Source organism: Paraphaeosphaeria sporulosa, assembly GCF_001642045.1.
Source record: "Paraphaeosphaeria sporulosa strain AP3s5-JAC2a unplaced genomic scaffold CC84scaffold_3, whole genome shotgun sequence".
Lineage (NCBI taxonomy): Eukaryota > Fungi > Ascomycota > Dothideomycetes > Pleosporales > Didymosphaeriaceae > Paraphaeosphaeria > Paraphaeosphaeria sporulosa.
The window spans coordinates 2394704-2413527 of record NW_017253362.1 but is presented as its reverse complement, the minus strand read 5'-3'; the positions used below and the strand labels follow the sequence as shown (position 1 = coordinate 2413527).

Here is an 18824-nt window from a genome sequence, read left to right as displayed (position 1 = left end):
TTGGTAAAGAGGCACAGGTGGTGCTGCAGAGACCCGTTTTGCTACCTTTCTGCGCCCCTTCTGCACTCGTATGCGAGGACATGAGTCAAGGAGGGCGGGGTATACTGCAACAGAGCCAGAGCGCTCTTCTGACGCTGTTACGAGGAACAATTTGAGCGAAGTTGAGAGCCTTGCAAATCGCCTTGCGCAGTATAAATTGCTTTCGCGGTCGTTCTGGTTCCTCAGAACAACCTTTCCCATCCCACTTTCGTTCCAAGCTCGCATATTCGTGAGATCTTGTACGTCCCTTCCTATCTCAATATGCCAAAACACAAGACAAACCTCCGCACGAAGCGGCCGCGTGAGTATGTTGAACCGCGCAGCGACGGCCTGCTGATGAGCACCAGCCGAATCTCCCGAGGTACCCCAAGGTCAGGGTAGTAAAAAGTCTGAAGGAAACGAAACCATCGCCCCCGATCCTCCAGAAGGACGAGAAAGGACCGCATCTGATTCCCCGCCGCAGGGTTCAACCCCAGTTTCAATGTCTCCATGACCGACTGCTATTACTCCAAGGAATGGGCATGGTGGAGGATCGCTACGGAAGTTACTAGCCAAGAAAACAGGTCTTAGAGCTGAAGGCGAGGTCTTTTGGTGTACGCGGGACGTTATCTTAGGAGCCTACGTGAACTTTCATCGATTAATTTGAGAATTTATGCCACTAGGTCTTATGTCAAGTTGATATCTTCTCTCTGCCGTAGCGTTGTCATTGTGATAATATACGCTATACTACAACCCCCGCTATTTCATCTTTGAGTCTATACATAAGTGTAGCCCAAGTGTAAGCGTACCATTGTTTTCTTCATATGCCCGGCGCCATCGAATGCGTTGTTTTCTGAGGATTGCACTATGTGGTCCATCGACGGCCCGTCATAGTCCTCGCTTTATCATACGCGGAGGAAAGTATTATCTGCAAACACAATCCCCGTGTTACCCCAGGCTAGGGTTTACAGCGACCATTGGTGCTATCATATATCAACAAAGATTCTTGATATCGTAACAGTATCCCGTTGTCTATCATACAGTCACTTCGAATTTAATTCTGAAATTTCCTTAGAAACCATTGGCTCGGACAGAGACTTGAGATTTCCCTTCTACCACATTTACCGTGGTTATCCTCTGGAAGAATTGAATTCCTTGGATAGAAGCCCTTGATCAAAACAAACTTCAGAGCGCGCCCGTCCTTCTAACCGTCTGCTAGGAGATGATTCGAGATCAGTGGCCCTCGGCATGTGTGGGGTGTCCGACATTGTGTGCCGGCTTGTTGCAAGTTGGCAGGGGCATCTAGGGTTACCACGAATCAACCCCGGACCCAGTGTTTCACAGAATATCCTATCAAATATGCCCTGAGTTGTGCGCAGGATTAGTCCTTTATGAACGTTCCAAGAATATCGGTTAACTAGTGTGGCTAGGTGAAAGACCCCAGCAACAGGGCGCGCGTTAATGGCCCCAACCCTTAGAAAGTTTGACGATATCTCACATGCTTACGGCTGGCATTAGCGTAGACTTTAGTCCTGAATGGATCTCAGCCGCTCTGCATGCGTTACAGTGTCAAGTTGGGCACTCCACTGTAATTCAGGCGTGAATACGCCCACGCTGCTGTCGAAAAGGCGATCCTGAAGCTTCTTGACACCGATCGGTAGCATACTATATGTGATTTATCTCCGGCTTGTACACCATTACTCTTTCCTCAATGATGGAAGATGTATGCAACTTGAGCTTGTTCTATCAGTGCGTCGCTGGCTTCCATAGGCTTCCGTCGTACACAGTGAGTCCTCAAAATCTTGACCGCACGCAGAGAGAACCTCTTCGCAAATCCTCACCGCCTTTTGCTCCGGGTGCCCAAGACGAGGATTACAATTAGAAGGCGCCCAAATCCGAATATCGTTTCACAGATGTTCCGTGCCACTGGGAGTTTTCCACCCATGGCACACACCGCTACTGTAAAAATTCCGTCAAGCACTGAGCAAAGCCCTGTTCCGGACTGCTGGTGAGGCTCAATATTCAAGACTGGAAGTGAATGCATGACTGGCTTCCTGCACGAAGGTCTGCTTATCGGTCAATGACGCTCTGATGATCTCTGGGTGGCCGGGGAAAGCGGCACCACCACAGCCGCATGATACCCTGGCATTAGTCTGCCTTACGGTCGTCTACCATACGGGTCGTTCCGATCCAATCAAAAAATAAGGAGATCTAATGCTTCAAGTGGCCATCTTGTGCAATTGTATTGGCCAAGGGAGAAACATCCACATTGAGGTAATCCACGACTGCCCCGCTTTCCATCTTCTATCTCAAATGGAGAGCTTGACTAGTTTCTTGCTTGTTGTTTGGGGATAAGGCCCATAGGCTTCAAGTGCTTCGAGACGGTTGTTTCACAGCGCCCAGCATCCTCTCGCGTCCAGCCTGACTCCCCTCAACATTGGTCTCGACAGGGATTATTTGCCAATGAGCGAGCCCTTCATCTGACATGACCTTCCGAGAACATCCAATAAGACCCATGTCTAAGAACGGACCTTAGGCTTAACCGCAAGAGCGACTGGATGCATGGCGCTCTGGACTGTGGCATGTTTAGGAGGAAGCTTTTTGGCGATGGCAACGCTGGCCCCAAAGTAATGAATCCTGCCAACGAGATTGCGGATCCACACCGGTGATTTGAGTTTAGAAGGCTGGGGGGATGCGCACAGTCGAAATGCGAGCTCTCACGCGCCACGTCGCGTCATATGCTCAGTGGCAGCCTTACGCTATGCAAAGTCGCCGATTCCTTGGAATGCTCAGTACAAAATTCGATCTGTGCGCGGAATCTTCGAGAAGGTTGGGCAGAAATTGTGCGGTGCGTAGAGCGCGATGACTGTGCTCAGCGCGGCGCTGCCAGCTTTTGACCGTTATGCTGCGCCTGTCGCGCCTTGAATCAATAGATACCATGGCGCAGGCTCAATCAAATGCCCTGAGAATACTACTGATGTTGAGACTGGATCTCGCTGTGCCCAGTGCACACAGTTTTCACGCCTGCATCTATTCCGTTGGCGATCACAGGAAACCAACAGTTCAAGTTTTGTCAAGCCTTTCAAGACAGACAGGTCTTCACGACTTGGACTGTTCATATGAAGGACATAAAGGATATACTACTCGTGACGCGCTACGGAGAATCCTTGCAAAAAAAACCTTTGAGAGGATTTCTGTCGCGACAGTGAAGTCCACTGAACCATCGCTACAGTATAGCCCTCAGAATGTATTACTGTGAGCTGTTTCAAGTCTATTACTATTCCCTCAATACCTAGATATCAACCGTATGGGCGCAGATCCCTGCTTTCCTACGCCCACAATGATGTTGACAGCGACGTGCTACTATCTTCATTTATGAAACAACCCTGATAAGTGGTGTATTACTATTTTGCCCTTGGGTACTTTGGCTTGCTTCAAATCACTCTCTTTTGTACTTCAAAGCCTCATAACGAGGCCTTGATACAAGATCTCATCGCCGACGATTTTAGTATGTGACATCGAATATTTCCATGCATTCTACACCCAACACAATACATCCTGTAAGCCTTCGCAAGGCATAGAGGCGCGGGGAGATGCACCTTTACTTATTATGCATTACCGTGAATGATATAGTTCTTGCGCAGAATCGCTGCCGTCACAAGCATTCTATGAAGGAACGTTGGAACAAAGCGGATTGTCATTGGAACAAGCATCGTTGGCTCCAATGAGCTAATTGCGCCCCATTCCAATAGAACCCCATATTGATCTGCCGAGCGTCAAGCGGAGACGAGCGTTCTGTGCGTGGGACGTGGGTGGACAGCGCATCAGGCGCAGGGTATGGTACGATTTGACGCGGGTGAACTCGGAGTTGTCTAACGATGTCGCGCCTAATGTCTTTTAGAAGACTACCTGCCGTTATTAGCGTAGTATCCTGTGGCTCTACGCGACCGATTGGGAGTTCTTGAGAAGTGGAAGGCACAAGGAGAGCTCCCTCAATTACTCCTTAAGCTTTAAGAAGCCTGGCGCGTCGATTTCGCGAGTCGCGCTTCTCATGAGTCTCCTCTGCACATCGCCTCACCGTCTACGTGTGGATGCCAGAGCGCGGTGTCATCGGTCAGCTGCACGTGTCGTCAACAAAGGAGAAGCGAGGCGAAAAAACGAGCAACGGGGTAGATATTTGCGGGGACTGGTTGAGGAGAGGAGAAATGGAAAGGCTTTTTGTTTTCTGTCTCAGGGTAAGGCAACCGTCGGCACGGCCTTCAGGTGCGCCACTGTGCCCTTGCGTCCTGTTGGCACACAGGGGCCAGGATACGGCCACGGCGGCGTCTAGGCGGTCAAATACTGGCTGGCTTCTCTTTTAGCCTTGCTCAAGACACTCTGCATACAATAATTCTGTTGAAGATGAACGTAATCGGTGGACTTGATCGAAAGTCGGGATGGTTCCAGCCCCCAGACCGTGGCAAATCAGCCCTGGCGGATACCAAAACTGCTAGCGCTGGTGTTTTTGAGCACTGGCTGGGTGCGGATCATTATCGGGATGGATTCGCCTAAGGTGTGTTTTGAGCATCCTGGGGATGAAGCGACAGACAGCACAGACGCGTCGGGCGAAATGTTCGGGATATTCAGCCGTCTAGCGAGAGAAGACCAGCCAGCAGGAGTACGCGTAGAAGAGTGTTGAGTGTATCTAGGGCGGTGCCGGCTGCGTCCACGTTACACTGCTCCATTCGAAAAGATCAGTTGTTCACCAAACTTAGTGGGCAATTCCGACCTGGGACTGATAATGCCTTGTCTGTCTGTCTGGGTAGGTCCACACGCTCTCGTCTCCTCTGACGCCATCTTACCGTGAATACGAATACAGGGATAACATTTCGACAAGAAAAGCTCGCTACAAGTGGAGCAGCAAATTTTCTTATATAAATTATCAACCCTAGTTGCTTTGATTAGTCCAGAACAATCCTCGGAAGGAACCGTTCAGAGTCAACCTGCGATCCCTCATCCTTTACCAATTCATAACATGACTACGGGGGCCAATGATGTGGTGCACTGATGAAAGGATGTTGGCCATTTCGCTCATTTATGCCTTGCTCAACTTCAGATTTAACTATCATTATGTTTCAATCAAGAGGCAAGCCACCTATGCTATCGGGCTATAAGAGGATGTATCTTCTCAATAGGCGCGCCTTGGTTGAAATCTGAGGTTTCCTGGCGCTGCACACGTCCAGAGGCATAAAAGCGTCGCGATGTAATGTGCCAATGCGCAGTATCAAGTATCGCAGCGGTTTGATGTATGTGATAAACAGACGTCAAAATTATGATGGCCGTCTGAAATCAAGCTTTTAGTATTCCATCGTGGAATCTCATGGGTCGATCGATCAGTCCATGCATGGGATCCTAGGGCAATCTACCGGACGACTAGGATCGGACGCGTCGTGCGTAGGCTATGTCGGGATAGCGCATCGGTGATGGGTAGAATTCAGTGCGAATGACATCGAAGCGGCCCAGCGGCGTCAGGCCTACTAAGGCCTTATAGACCAATAACGTTGCATAGCTTCATACTTCTACAAGAGCCAACAAGCTGTTAGCAGGTGGTCCTTCAAAGCAAGCGCGATACAGAGGACTCACTGAGTCGCTTCAAAAGCAACCAAGTCACTCGTCTGACCATTACACGTGTAGAGCTCTAGAAAAGTCTCTTCTGGGATTTGGTGTGGCCGCTGTCGGGTGGGAGGAAAAACGCATTGTCATCGCGGTCGTCGCGTCGTTCACAGATAGAACGCTTGCGGTACCAGAGAGCATACGAGGCTGTGAAACAGCTCCAGTGAACAAAAAAGACTCACTCGTGAGCGACACGGAAGATCGTCGGGTTTGGGTGCGGCATTAGCATCTGAGACATGGAGCACACGGCTAGGTGGTGCTGCGGGAGGAATTATTGGCTGTCGTCACTTAATTTCCGCCTTCGCTACATGAACGTCCAGAGCATTATGGAATCGAAAAATTGCAACCTGGTACTATCTAGCTTTAAGCAAGGTGGCTGGTGGGCGACGAGGAGTTGGGGGCAGCAGCAACGCGAGACTGACGCGTCGAGAGAACGTAAGCGCTGACAACTACCGGTACCGTGGCTGGCATCTCATCGTTATCACCATCAATGCCGCCTAACTACGCCGCACCTGAGGCATTTTGGGTCGCCTCTCACGCTTCATTAATTCGACTTTGCTATCAGACGTGACCTAGACCGTGACTTCACGCTCTATACCACGATACAACGGCTTCGCGCGTTCCGCAAGCTCATTATCAACCTTTGACGATATCCATGACATCAGCAAACGTCCATCGACTGCCATCGAACCCAACCAAAGTACAACCTTAGCCTGCGATGACTTCCGAATCCGACACCATCGCATCCCCCCACCGTCCAAAGACCTACGCTGGCGGAGCACCAATATCCACTCCAAAATCACCACCGAAGTAAGCCCTTTTGAATCCTTCCCACCCGCCCACTAACTCTTTCAGGTCCGCACCCTCCTCGAAACATACAGCAACATCCCTCGCACCCAAGTAGATGCGCATATTCAAGCCAACGTACGAATCAGAGCCGAACGTCTCTTGGCCATCACCTGACCGCACCCACGGCACGAAGCCTTCCATCCCCGGCCTTACCCCTGCACCGACCTCGCGAAGTCTCTCACACCCAGTCTCCTGCATCACTCCGACTGCGCGTCCATGTTATCGCGGCTTAGAGAGGGAGGGACGCTACTAGAAACCGGGTCTTTCATTGAGCAAAACCTGCGTCGGCTCGCTATCGATGGCGTATCTCAGGATTTTCTCGTCGAAATGTACATTGTGAATCACTGAGACTCAGGCAGGATGTGCAGATATAGTATGGCATTGTTTGTGTATGGCCATGGGTGGATGCCCGCTAACTAACTAGGTGCATGTCTCCCGCCGGACCCTTGCTGGGCGTTTCTGCCACAGAGATGGCGTAGAGGTGCGAAAGAAGTGGGAGAGATACATACAGAATCCTAATGTCGCTTCAGATTACAGGGGTTCGTGTGAGAATGCAGGGTTTGCTTACTCTCACTCCTTTTCGTTTATATGTGGGCACTGGGAGCTGCCAGTCGACTAAAGACGCTCCCTGCTCATTCAACACAGAGGGCGCAGCAATCAGAGCTTGAAAACGTTGGGTGCGCGAAGAAAGGTTTCTATGTGATACTTCACTCCGTACGAACGGCAAGACGACTAAGAGGAAATTGCGACCTCACGGAAGACGGAATGGATTCTTTCACACAATAGGCGCTATTAATATAGCCTGTGAGAAAGTGATCTCAAAATCATTTGGGTCGCTACTTCTCTGTCTCTCCCTACAACGAATAGACCGTATCTAAGCTGGTACCGTACAGAGTGAAGAAAACAGTAGAGCCTGGAAAGACTTAAGCTACTATGCATTTCCATATTTCTAGCTGATATTGTAGCGCTGGTGTTCGCGTCTTCGCGAGCGTCCGCAGGTTTTGTATATGGAGCTGTGCGCACCGAAGTGGTTAGCCTTGATCTTAGCATGCACCGCTCGTGTCTTGGCGTCGTGGGTTGTTGGCTATAAAACATATGACCCGCGCTGTTCCACCCTTTCCACGCACTGCACCGCACTGCCCTTCCCACTCGCCGAAATCCATGCGATTAGCTGTACCACTGGTGGTTTCATCATGCCTCCCTACAATCTGCGCCCGCACCCGAAGCCGGCGAATCCGACCGACGACACTCGCAAGCGGGTCAAGCAGTCCAAGCAGTCCAAGCGCCAGAAGGACATGCAGGCAATCAACATGGAACGTGGCCTTCTGTCTCTACGTGAGACCACCCCGCGCCTGGAATCTGCGTAAGTAGACCGCTACGCATGTCTCTACTGTGAGATGCGTCGACCAAAAGCAAGCTCTCGATGTGTTGTACTACAATTTTCCACAGCAAAGACTGGTTGGTTGCCTATCTCACGCGAACCACGAGCTAGAGCAAAGATATCTATCAGGTTTTTGCGGGATTTGAAGCTTTGTCAGCTGACCTACGAAGCGTGGTCTCCTGATAACGGTGATAGTTGGGTCCATTTCCCGACGCTGGGAACTAACAGCCATGATATCAGCCCGTGGTTCACTGGACCATCAATTACTGTCTGAATCGATTGCGAAGATGCGGGAATGTTAGAGTGCTGGGCGGGAGTGGTGATGCATCCTTGAATGTAGATGGTCTGTTGGCGGGGTTTCGTGCGTTAGCGCAGTGCTGTGATTTCAGTTGAGAAGGTAGGATAGTGGTCGATGGGTTTGTTGGAAGGTTTGAGAGTTGACATCAGTGTTCGAAGCGGTACAAGCGCCGTCACAAATGTTATCATGTCACAGTGGCTGACAATAAAAATTAGACTTCGGTAGCTATAACATCTCAGGATACCCTGTCGAATATGAGTTGTGTGATCTTATCATAAAGTTTATACGAGATGACTTATGGGTGCTCTTAAAGCCAGTGCTTCGTGCCAGCCACTGTGCATTGCTTGTCCTTGGCTCGAGTATCATTTTCAAGGACAATGTCAGCTTACTCACCATATATGAGATACTACTCGTTGGCTCGTGCTTTATGATGGTCAGTGTGTCGCTAGCGTTCACTGCGCGTATCTTGGCATTGTGACATAGCAAGAACACCGATATATCAGACCCTCGACGACCCTGTCCTGTTGTTCACTTTCAAACACGCAAACCGAATACTAATCGAGTCTGATCAACACAAACACAGTCGAGATGGCTCGCTACAATCTCCGCGCGCAACCAAAGCCGGCTTCCTCAGCATGCGGCGTTCAGAAACAGACCAAACCAACGAAGCGCCAGAAGGAAAACAAATTGGTTAGCGTACGGCGTAGTTTTCTTTCTCTTTGGGAATCCTCAGTGCGTCTCGAGTCTCGTAACTGTCTCGCCACGCTGATGAAACCAACTCCGCTAACACTGGCTTACCAGCACTTACTTCGATTCAACAGGGTCGCCCTTACTCCGTCTACCAGACGAGATCCGTACGAAGATCTACGAGTACGTCCTTGTTGGTAAGAAAGCTGCACTGGTCGATTGGAACTATGATTCTGAACGCTTTGGTACCGTTGGTGTCCAACAGTGTCCTTGCCTCAAGCATGGTGGCTCCTGTCGATTCTCTTACGCTACACATCTCTCCTTCATACGTGTATGTCGCCAGATCTACAACGAGGCCTCGATGATCCATTGCGCTCGGAACAACTTCCACGTTTGTGTGAGTCTTGGGTGTGATGTCGTGGGAGTTCTCGCCGACAGCCTTCGCAAGGGGCAGCTTCAGGCACTTCGACACCTTGAGTTCCCCGCCTCGGAAGTCGTTAGCGAGCTGTGTTGGCGCCAACATCTCCACAAAAACTGGAACGACCGCTTGTTCGACGATATGTCGCTCACCGAATTGTTTCCGAACTTGAAGTCAGTCACGGTGGAAGACTTCGATACGGAATATCATCGCAATAGGGGGCAACGTGTTCTTCGACGCTCGGCGCCTTCCTCATCCGTGTATCCTGATGTGCGGGAGATGTTGCTTGGTGGATGCAAGGATGGCGTTGAGCTTGTGCTTCCGGAGTGGATGAGTCGTTACTTGGGTTCTGCCTGAGCGATGAGGGATAGGAGGAAGTGCATCGATTTGATGGGATGTTTCAGGATATCGGACTAGTGGGCTTTGATGGATTTGTTCCAGGGCAGGCATTGTTGGCCTGGCTTGAGTTGGGTATGCTAGCCGTGGAAATTGTGTTGGAGGGAGATATCTGGCGCATGCCATGTCTTTTTGGATGATTTGCAACAAGCGATATGTTTTCACAAGGTTTTTGACAGCAATCAAAACGGCAAACTACTTGCGCAAAAAGGGACATGCGTTAGACACTCAATCACTCTTCTGGGAACCTTTCTGACACCAAGCTATTGAGCACGGTAGTGGGTCACTCACAGCTGTTGGGTGATATTAGACGGGCGAATAGCAAGTCATTCTAATTTACCAAGGTACTCGGCCATCATACAGTCGAATGTACTAGGTAACATCGCGAGTAATCACGAAATGGATGATACACCAGAGAACGACGCCAATGCCGCAGTCAGTAGTGCATTCCGGTAGTAAGGATCGTATGTGTGAGATTACTACGGGCCTTTAACTTTCCGGGACCACATACCAGCCAGTGGGACGTCTCCGTATTTTTTCAGTGACCAACATACTTCGTGCTAAGTGTGCCCTCGGCCGTTGATCGCATTCATCTCTCATCCCTCGCTTGCTCTATCCTTCCCCTCTACCTTGACGGCAAATGCACGAACCTCGTCCCACTGCTCTGAGGAACGCATCATGACGAGCCGAACAGTCTCCCTAGATTTCTCTTCTTCACCACCCCAGTTCGTTTACACTCCCTCCGCAGGCCCGCTATAGCATCCCTCCAAAGCTCGGTCCAATTCATTACTGCCAGCGGAAGCCACCTTCCCGGATGATGACCGCATGATTGTATCAGCGTGTTGGAGCCGACAAACAATCTGTCAAGTGGACTACGGTGCAGTTTCATTCAGAATGTATACCTATCTTTAGACAGAAGTAAACATTCGAAGTGCGGCTACCGATAAGGCTATTCACGAGCGCGTGAAAGTCTAAGTCCAGAGTAACAAAGTTGCTAGAATATCATATTTCCCCCGCAAGTAAAATCGCCTGAGGTAGCTGGAGGTTCTGCATGTCTAAATCCATATTCCATACAAGCTATACACACCGCGGAATGCTTTCGCGAGATCAACGCCCCAGGCGCAGGTCACGCGTTAAATCCAGGTTCCGACATGGTCTTTCACGCGATGTGTAACGTATTCCACTTTGATAGTCAGCAATGAAATGAGTTCACTTCATCGCGAGTCCAGGACCATGGTTTCTAGGAACCAACATCCTTACCGGTACCCGCTATACCCGAGACTGCCTCATATCCGAGCCGCGCCACCCAGCTCCCACCTACTACTGCGCAATCAATCCATCGCGCCATCTCATCTCACGTAAATAACCTCACGTAATTTGACCGAAATGCCCCGGCGTGCAAGGTCGAATTCGAGACTTGTCATTGCTACATACAGACAGACGCTATGATACAGTCGGAGCGTACCCATAGGACAACAAATATGAGCTAGGAAATTAAACACTAGAGATACTAGGTAGCGTCACTACAAGACACACACACACACACACGAACAATGCAAAGCGTAGACACGTAAAACAATTGATTCGATGGATCGCAGGCGGGTCAAAAGCGGCGCCGCCATCAGAAGCCTGGACAAAAGAGGCGCTTACAAGTTGTCGGCGCAGCCAAAGTACTGCTCGACGTTGTACGCGCCGGGGTTCTTCCAGTCATCGTTCTGGTACGAGAAGATGCAGGCGTGGTCGCCGACCTTCTCGATGATGCTCTGCATGGCCTCCTTCTGCTCGGCCTTGCCGGGAATGGCAACGCCGTTGGGGGAGCCGCCCGCGGGCCAGCCAATCTCGGAGATGAACTTGCCCTTAGCAGCGGCCTCGGGGCAGACCTTGGCGGCCTGCTCAAGCTGCGAGTACGCGAAGTCACCAGCCTCGGAGGCGGTCTTGCCACCGTCGAAGTAAGGCTGGACCTGAGCGGCGAAGATGTCGATGACGTCGCAGAGCGCGCTGCCGTACTGCTCCCACGCGGCGACGGTCTCAGTGGTGGTGACGGGGGCGGTGAAGCCGGCGGCAATCCACTTGGTCTTGACGGCAGCGACGTACGAGGCGAGGGAACCAGCATCACCACCGTGGCCGGAGATGTACTCGTTACCAACAATCAGCATGGAGACGGTGTCCTTGGGGGCGTTGTCAATGATGTCCTGGAGCTGCTCGTTGGCGCCCTGGGAGCCGGGGGCAGTTGCGGCATCGAGGAAGATGCCGTAGATGACCTGCATGCCGTACTTCTGGGTAGCGGGGATGACGTTCTCGAAGACACCGCAGTCGGTGCTGTAGACACGGATGGCAACGTAGCCGAGATCAGCGATCTTAGCAACATCGGTGTTGACCTCCGTCTGGGACTTGCAGTCACCGCCCTTGGTGTAGGGGGTGTAGGTGATGGCCCACTTCTTGCCATTGGGCTTGTTCCAGGTACCAGCACCGTACGAGGGGGTGCTGGGCTTGCTGGGCTTGGGCTTAGGGGCAGCCTTAGAAGTGGATGCCGGGGGAGCAGCGTGGTAGCTGGAGGGCTTAGCCGGAACGTAACCCGCAGGAGAAGATGGTGCCGGTGCCACAGGGACGTAGGCGGAAGATGGCGCTACAGGCTTCTCAGAGGTCGAGGGCACAGGAGCCGGAGTGTAAGCAGCCGAAGAGTGCTCCTCCTCAGTGCAAGAAGTCGAGGTCTCCGGGACAGGAGACGGCACTACGACCACTGAAGAAATTTGCGCCGGGGCCGATGAGGCTAACAAAGATTAGAATGACGTTCCTCCTGCGATCAGATCACACGTACTGGGAGCGCTGGCTGTCACGTATACGGTGGTGGTCACCGTCTTGCAGACGCCCTCCTCTACGGGGTAGCCACCATTGCGACGAAGGTGGAAACCGGCGTGGGCCTTGTGGGATGCTGCGACTGCAGACCCAACGAGTGCTGCAACAATTGCGCCCTTCATTTTGTCTTGTTTACTTGATGTTTAGAGTGCCGGAGCAATGATTATTCGTTATAGGTAGGTGAGCGAGTGACGATTATTAGAGTAAGAGAGCGTAACGCAAAACGAGTGACTATGGCACAAAGGCCGGGAGGTTTGGGGCGTGCGAGGTTGTCGACGTACAGAAGCCTTGCGCAAAGGAGCGCATCGAGGGCAGACGGGTTCCTTTTGATAGCGCATCGGTCCAGCAGCGCTATGGCCGCGATTAGGGGTCCATGGAGCCGTAAATTAGGCACAGTAAACGCATTGCCACAAGTGGCCTAAGCTGGGTCTGGAGGGCGCCAAACTACTGCTCAAATGAGGTCGAGATGAGCATGTCGGGTGCATTGTGAAATGAGCAGTCCGGGGCAAAAGGACTAGGGTCATCTTAGTTTAGCCTAGACGTTCATGGATGCGGTTAGACGGCGCTATTATCGTTAGCCTCAGCTCCCCTGACAAGCCCGACAGCTGCACAACACCGCACAACAGCGTCACAATTCGCAGAACAAGCGACTTGCCCGTAATCGATAGGAAGAGCCTTGTGATGGGGGCCTCATGGCGGGGCGAATTGGGAGCTTGGGGTCCTCGGCACTCAATCTCCCAGCCGAAATTCTGTGGTCATCTCGCGGCACAATCTCGTATCTAGGGAACCAAGACGTGAAATGAGACTCTTCAGACGGTCCTCGTGATGCTCGCCACGCGCCAGTAATGCGAGTGGTTCGCAGGCTAACGAATGCAGGTATCGACTCGCTGCGCCGAAGGTCGGGGAATTTGAGCGCTGCAGGAACAGACACGAGAACAGCGTCTGTGCTCAGGGGTATCCCAGTCGAGTGCTGGGTGGAGACGATTCTTTATTGGCGGTGAGGTTCGCACACAGGATCGTGCACCATGGTGTCCCGTGGTTCATCGACAAGCCGTGAGCGACCTTCCGCAACGACTCTATCGTTTCATGTCGCGGCCGGGCATGGTTCGCTGCGCCTTGGGGGTGCCACGGGGTGCCCCTCCTATTCTTACTTGCCATGATTATATCGTGGCTTGGGTTCTGGAGTAGTTCTTGAGTCGCTTTTGCCTCGTCGCCGAATCCAGCTGCCGAAATTCTGCAACTTCGGTCTGAGCGGCAGAGACGAAGCGTGCACGCCGTACAGAGTTGAGGAATGGGCGGTGCGTGAGGCCGCGAAAGTTGAATGTTCTGGGAGTGGACGAGGTTTGGCAAATTACAACTACGAGAACCACTAGACATATTACGTCATCAATGCTATGACTGAAGTTTCGGCGGCAAGTTCATACATCCTCACGACACCACGAAGTTTGATGGTCCTCAAATTGACTTTTCTCGTGCTTGTCAAATCAGACATCGCGCAGCCGCGAGGGCTATCCGGAGTCCTCTATCCCACTAGAAACTAGTCACAGCTATCCTCCAACTTGACTAGTTCTCCTTCATTGTGTATCCGCTTCAGTCAAACGAACATTAAAGAGTGACACTGCTCCCTCCTACTACCTCCATGATAGCCCCCGGCCTACCAGTAACGTTACCATCTAGTAGAAGCTCCACTCCTGATCAACGTGGTACCTCCCCTGGCTGTTGGCGCAGCCACTACCCGCGTTGTTGTACGGGTTGAAGTGCGCAAAAGAGTTGAAGCTTCCATCCGCGTTCTCGAGATGGAAGGCACTGTTGCCACAGTCCTTGACGGTGTCTGTTGCCTGAGTTAGCGGACTGCATGACGGCCTGAATCTTTCCACTGCGGGAACGGATGTAGATCGAGTGAGCTTCTCCTCCCACCTTGACCAGAGTGTTAAGACAGAGACAAACATACACTTGAACCCATTCTGCGCCTGGAACTTCCCGCCGTTGAAGTCACACGGGTTGTTGTGACCCTGGTAGACATAGGTGCACGCGTTCTCGCCATCGATCCAGATAGCGACGTCGACGTTGCCGCTGTCGTAGCGGGCCTTTCCGAAGTTGATGGTGGCGAGGGAAGTGCCGGCCATGAGAGTAGCCATGAGAGCGGTGGTGAACTGCATTGTTGCTGTGGATGACTTAGATTGATCTCTTCCGGAGAGGTGTTATAGAGATGTACCTGATGTTGAGATGAGTGGCTTGAACTTGCTAGTAAACGAGGCGATGCTATTGCTTGGTGGAAAAGCTTGGTGGTGATGGGGTGGGTTTATATACCTTTGCCTGGGAAGTCTGCTCGCCGAAGAAGATGGTGGGAGGAGTCCGATTCATCAGCGTGTCTGGCCATATTCCTCCTCGAAGTCACGATGTTGCCGTCGAAGGGGTGCTCCTGCCTCGGCGTGGCCGTTGTCTCCACCTCTTGGTGTCACTGATGCAGCGTCAGCAGTCCCACACCAACTGCCAGTATTGCGTACAAAATTCGGACGAAGACTGAAGGCGAACCAAAACAGAGAAGGTCTTAAGTGGAGGCCAGATTTGCACTAAGCAGAAACGTGTGAGGAGTAAGCATTCTGTGGATATTCCAGAATCAGCAAAATCAGCTGCTACATTGAGTCGCCCAATTTGAGTGATTTCTCAGTACTAGTCCACATATCTTGAGCGATTTTGTATTCGCCGCCGTCAGCAATTTCGTGTTGGAAGTCGTACATACTATGTTCATCCACTCACAACCGAGGTTATAAGTCTTTAGGGCTTTTTGTATTATCCGTTGACTAATTGCCTGATGCGCGCACTTGTCTTCCCGACATCGCAGTGCTGACGAGCGGCTAGCTGCGTGTACACTAGTCGCACTGTAGGTACAGCCGGTGCATCACCCATCTACATGGCATCGCTCGCGATCGAGGTGCAAAAATACCAGTGGCGGTTCATAGTGATTACCTGGCGGTTCATAGTGATTACCAGTGGCGGTTCATAGTGATTACCAGTGGCGATTCATAGTGATTACCAGTGGCGGTTCATAGTGATTACAGCTCTGTGTCACGTTTTCGGGAGGAATAATGCTGCATAAGCAAGGGCAATTTATCCATACGCACACGACCAACAACGTACCGAGTTCCGCTCTGATAATCTCAACTCATTTAGCTTGGGAATCCGGGAGACTAGGGCATTCACGAATTTGGTTTATGATATGAGAGAGGAATCTCGCATAAATCTGAAAGTTAAGTCTCGACTATCACCTCGTCATGTGATGCAAAAGTAAGATACATGTTTCATTCTGGCTGTCAGGCTGGACAATAGGCATGATAGGTTAGATGGACCGTAGATGGCCTATACGAGTACGGAAGGTCACACAGATCAAGGCGTGTCCTTGATTTGGTAGGAAAGAAGCGGAGTGTGCACTTTGGACCCCCCTAGAACTGATTGTCTTTGACCGAAAAACAATGACAGTTATCCAATCTTCTCAAGCGTTCTGATAAATGCCAGAAACTAGTATCAAATCATGTACTCGTGGTCCTCTGCGAGAGCCGGGGCCGCTGCTCCCTTCTTCCCCTTCTTCTTCTTGCCTGTGTAACTCGTCGCTGGGTGATTCAGAACCCAAGAAGAAGAGCTTATCCAGTTCTCTACTCGTGTTTGTTCAGGGATCGCTGGTTCCTCAGGTGGCCAAGGCTCCGGAGCTTCCACTACTGCCACAGGAAGGCTATCCTTCTCGAACTTGAACCCGTTACTGAGGGATAAGTTTTCCGTAGATAGTTCTAGGCCTGCATCGGCTGACTCAACTTCCCTTAGCCGTCCCACACCTTGATAGCCTCGCGTTGTGCCGGCTTGATCTATTGGATTTCAGCAATTACTTCGGTCGAGTACTTCATGCTGACGTACCGTGATACGCCGCCGACGAAATTCCTTGCACACCTTTCAGTTCCCGTAGACCGTTCTGCAACACCTTGAGCTTCTCGCTGCATCGGGCTCGCTCGGCAGCGGACTCTTCATCCTCTGCAGCTAGGATCGCGATTGTCTCAGTGGAGAGATCGAACACGTCTTCCGGACAAAACAAGCTTGGGAGTTTCTCAATGAAACAGGCTTCAACGGCCAGCACACTGAAGTCGTCGATAATCTTCTTCAAGGCAACCTGTTCTGAGTGAGATAAAGTTACTAGGTGGAAGACCAGCGAGAAACCTACTTTGTAATATGCCTCCATGAAGTCTGTAGCAGTAGAGCTTGCATAATTGTTCATGTCAGCCTCGGTCTTTGTGACGAGGACTTGGATCAATTCGTTGACGTTGATATGCATGACATGAGTTCCTTCAGAGGTGTAATCACCACCAAAGAATTTCTCGAGGGACTTCTTGATATCACGCGCGCGACGTTTGTCTTGTGCCTTCTGAACGTTCTCGGTTAAGTAGTGGTTGTACGTGATAGGATGGCCTGTGTCGTGCGGGGTGAGGAGCTCTTCAACTTTTGCGCGCAGTTCCCTGGTGAGACCCTCCAGTCGAGGGTAGATGAAGTGCTTCAGGAGTGCATCCAGCGTGGAGGCATTGGAGTGCTGCGACAAAACTGACCGTACTACGAAGTGAATCGCTTGAACGACCTTGTCCACAGCGTCATTGACTAGGTTGGTCCAAGGCTTACGCTGTTCGTGAAACAGCTGTCCGATGATGAGTGGATCGAACGTTCCAGGCAGTTCACGCCCCCGGCTTCGTTTCAGAAGAGTTTTGACCTTCGCCACGTAGGCTGTACGTGTGATCTGTCTAGGGTGGTTTGCCAATACCTCATCTACGATAGCGTATGTGTGTCCCTCCTTTCGCATAGTCTCTGCAAAATCCGTCAAGGTGTTCTGGAGGATCGCTCTGAGGCGCCTTCGGTAGCCAATCTCTGTAGATGCGTCCCCAAAGAAGGGGTCGGAATAGAGACCATCGGCGGCGGCTTTGACCATCTTGCTGAACGACTGACTTACATGCAGAAGATATCGCTGTTGCTCTTGTAGACTAGTGCGAGAAGCACCTAAGACATCCAATCGATGATTGCAGTCTTGAATGCCATTCTGTATCTGTGCCAGAACATCTGGAAGTTGGACCAGAATCTGCTCCTTGAGTATTTTGCTGAGCCTAGGCTTCAAAGAGTGTACTCCTACTTGGGTTGGATGGAGCGAAGTCCATACACCGGAAGCGAAGAACTTCTCCTCCTCCAGATTACGCTCGTGTAAGGTGGAATGCCTTGTGGCGTAGTCTCTATTGCGCAGGACATGCCATCCCAACCGAAATTTAACATCCTTGTTTTGTGCGAGCTCAACATAGAAACGTTCGCTGTCTGAGCCCTTGTCCAAAGTGTCAGGCTTGGTAATTAGTCCAAGCGTTCGAAGACCCTTTGGGTCAATCTCACGCGAGTACTTGGTGATGGCTTGGTTGTTGAAGTCATTCTTCGCCGAAACGACCGCAAGGACGATGCTCCTCGGACTTTTCATGTAAGACAGTACAAGTGACCTGACAGTCTCGCTATCTGCAACGGACTGGGTACGACTCCCAGCTTGGAACAGACCCGGAAGGTCGACAAGGGTGAGATGAGGTTGTTCCGGACCAGAAAGCTCCAAGCGAAGGATGTCGGAGCTGAATACTTTAGTACTATCATCGATACCCATGGCCGCTTTGGCGGACTCGATGACTTCGTCCAACTGTAGAGCTTCTGCAGAGACTGAAATCTCATGCTTGAAATCCGAAAGCTTTGTTTTATCCTCTTGGGAACGCTGCTCATTGGATCCAGCCACGATGCTTATCTTGATAGGCGAGGGTGGACCGCGTCTGAGTATCAACTCAGTCGCAAACCTGGTGCAAAGGTTGTCCTTGCTAGGGAAAGTCACCCCCGAAATCGCCTCCAGGACTGAACTCTTTCCGGACGACTGTTCACCGCACACAACGATCTCGGGAAGATCAATGTATCTGCTAATGCCTTGAGAGCGAAGGTTGTCAACAATGTCAAGTAGATTTCGCGTGTCATTAGACTGAAGGAGAGTACTGGCATGGCTCGTTCTGTCGACGAGAGTCATGTTTGTGCTGGTTGCACCATTGACGAGGTCACCCTCGGCCATGATGCCGATCAACTTTCGATTGTATATGTTTCTCTACAAGATCGCAGATTATCAGCCCGTGATTTACAAATCTTGAGCACGTTTTCAACATACTGAGGGTCTTGAGAAAGATACGTAGACACCGACCGGTAAAGAGTGAGAGGAAGCGGAGAAGACG

The 18824-nt window shown here is 51.2% G+C and overlaps 4 protein-coding genes across 4 annotated transcripts; 1 reads left to right on the top strand and 3 right to left on the bottom strand.

Moving 5' to 3' along the window:
• Positions 1 to 7712: 7712 nt before the first annotated feature.
• On the top strand, positions 7713 to 9660 carry CC84DRAFT_1215199 (uncharacterized protein; the record flags this gene model as incomplete). The annotated part of the gene is made up of 2 exons (XM_018182703.1): positions 7713 to 7882; positions 9000 to 9660. The coding sequence occupies 2 exons, from the start codon at positions 7713 to 7715 to the stop codon at positions 9658 to 9660; spliced, it is 831 nt and encodes a 276-aa protein (XP_018039088.1).
• A 1437-nt stretch (positions 9661 to 11097) lies between these two features.
• Positions 11098 to 13035, bottom strand: CC84DRAFT_1115441 (glycoside hydrolase). The gene is made up of 2 exons (XM_018175427.1): positions 12518 to 13035; positions 11098 to 12469 (listed from the first exon to the last, which is right to left on the bottom strand). The coding sequence occupies exons 1-2, from the start codon at positions 12675 to 12677 to the stop codon at positions 11346 to 11348; spliced, it is 1284 nt and encodes a 427-aa protein (XP_018039087.1). The 5' UTR covers positions 12678 to 13035; the 3' UTR covers positions 11098 to 11345.
• A 963-nt stretch (positions 13036 to 13998) lies between these two features.
• CC84DRAFT_1162597 (uncharacterized protein) lies at positions 13999 to 14821 on the bottom strand. The gene is made up of 3 exons (XM_018178038.1): positions 14771 to 14821; positions 14507 to 14719; positions 13999 to 14386 (listed from the first exon to the last, which is right to left on the bottom strand). Exons 2-3 carry the CDS (start codon positions 14712 to 14714, stop codon positions 14229 to 14231), a joined length of 366 nt encoding a protein of 121 aa, XP_018039086.1. The 5' UTR covers positions 14715 to 14719; positions 14771 to 14821; the 3' UTR covers positions 13999 to 14228.
• Positions 14822 to 16445: 1624 nt separating this feature from the next.
• Positions 16446 to 18625, bottom strand: CC84DRAFT_1240181 (uncharacterized protein; the record flags this gene model as incomplete). Its single annotated transcript, XM_018184007.1, has 2 exons — positions 16446 to 16714; positions 16766 to 18625. 2 exons carry the CDS (start codon positions 18623 to 18625, stop codon positions 16451 to 16453), a joined length of 2124 nt encoding a protein of 707 aa, XP_018039085.1. The 3' UTR covers positions 16446 to 16450.
• Between the last annotated feature and the right edge of the window lie 199 nt (positions 18626 to 18824).

Coding starts and splice junctions, on each gene's coding strand:
- CC84DRAFT_1115441 (XM_018175427.1), bottom strand. CDS start 12,677: ATGAAGGGCGCAATTGTTGCAGCACTCGTTGGGTCTGCAGTCGCAGCA. Junction 12,470..12,517: donor CGTGACAGCCAGCGCTCCCA/GTACGTGTGATC, acceptor AATCTTTGTTAG/CCTCATCGGCCCCGGCGCAA.
- CC84DRAFT_1162597 (XM_018178038.1), bottom strand. CDS start 14,714: ATGCAGTTCACCACCGCTCTCATGGCTACTCTCATGGCCGGCACTTCC. Junction 14,387..14,506: donor GGCGCAGAATGGGTTCAAGT/GTATGTTTGTCT, acceptor CTCAGGCAACAG/ACACCGTCAAGGACTGTGGC.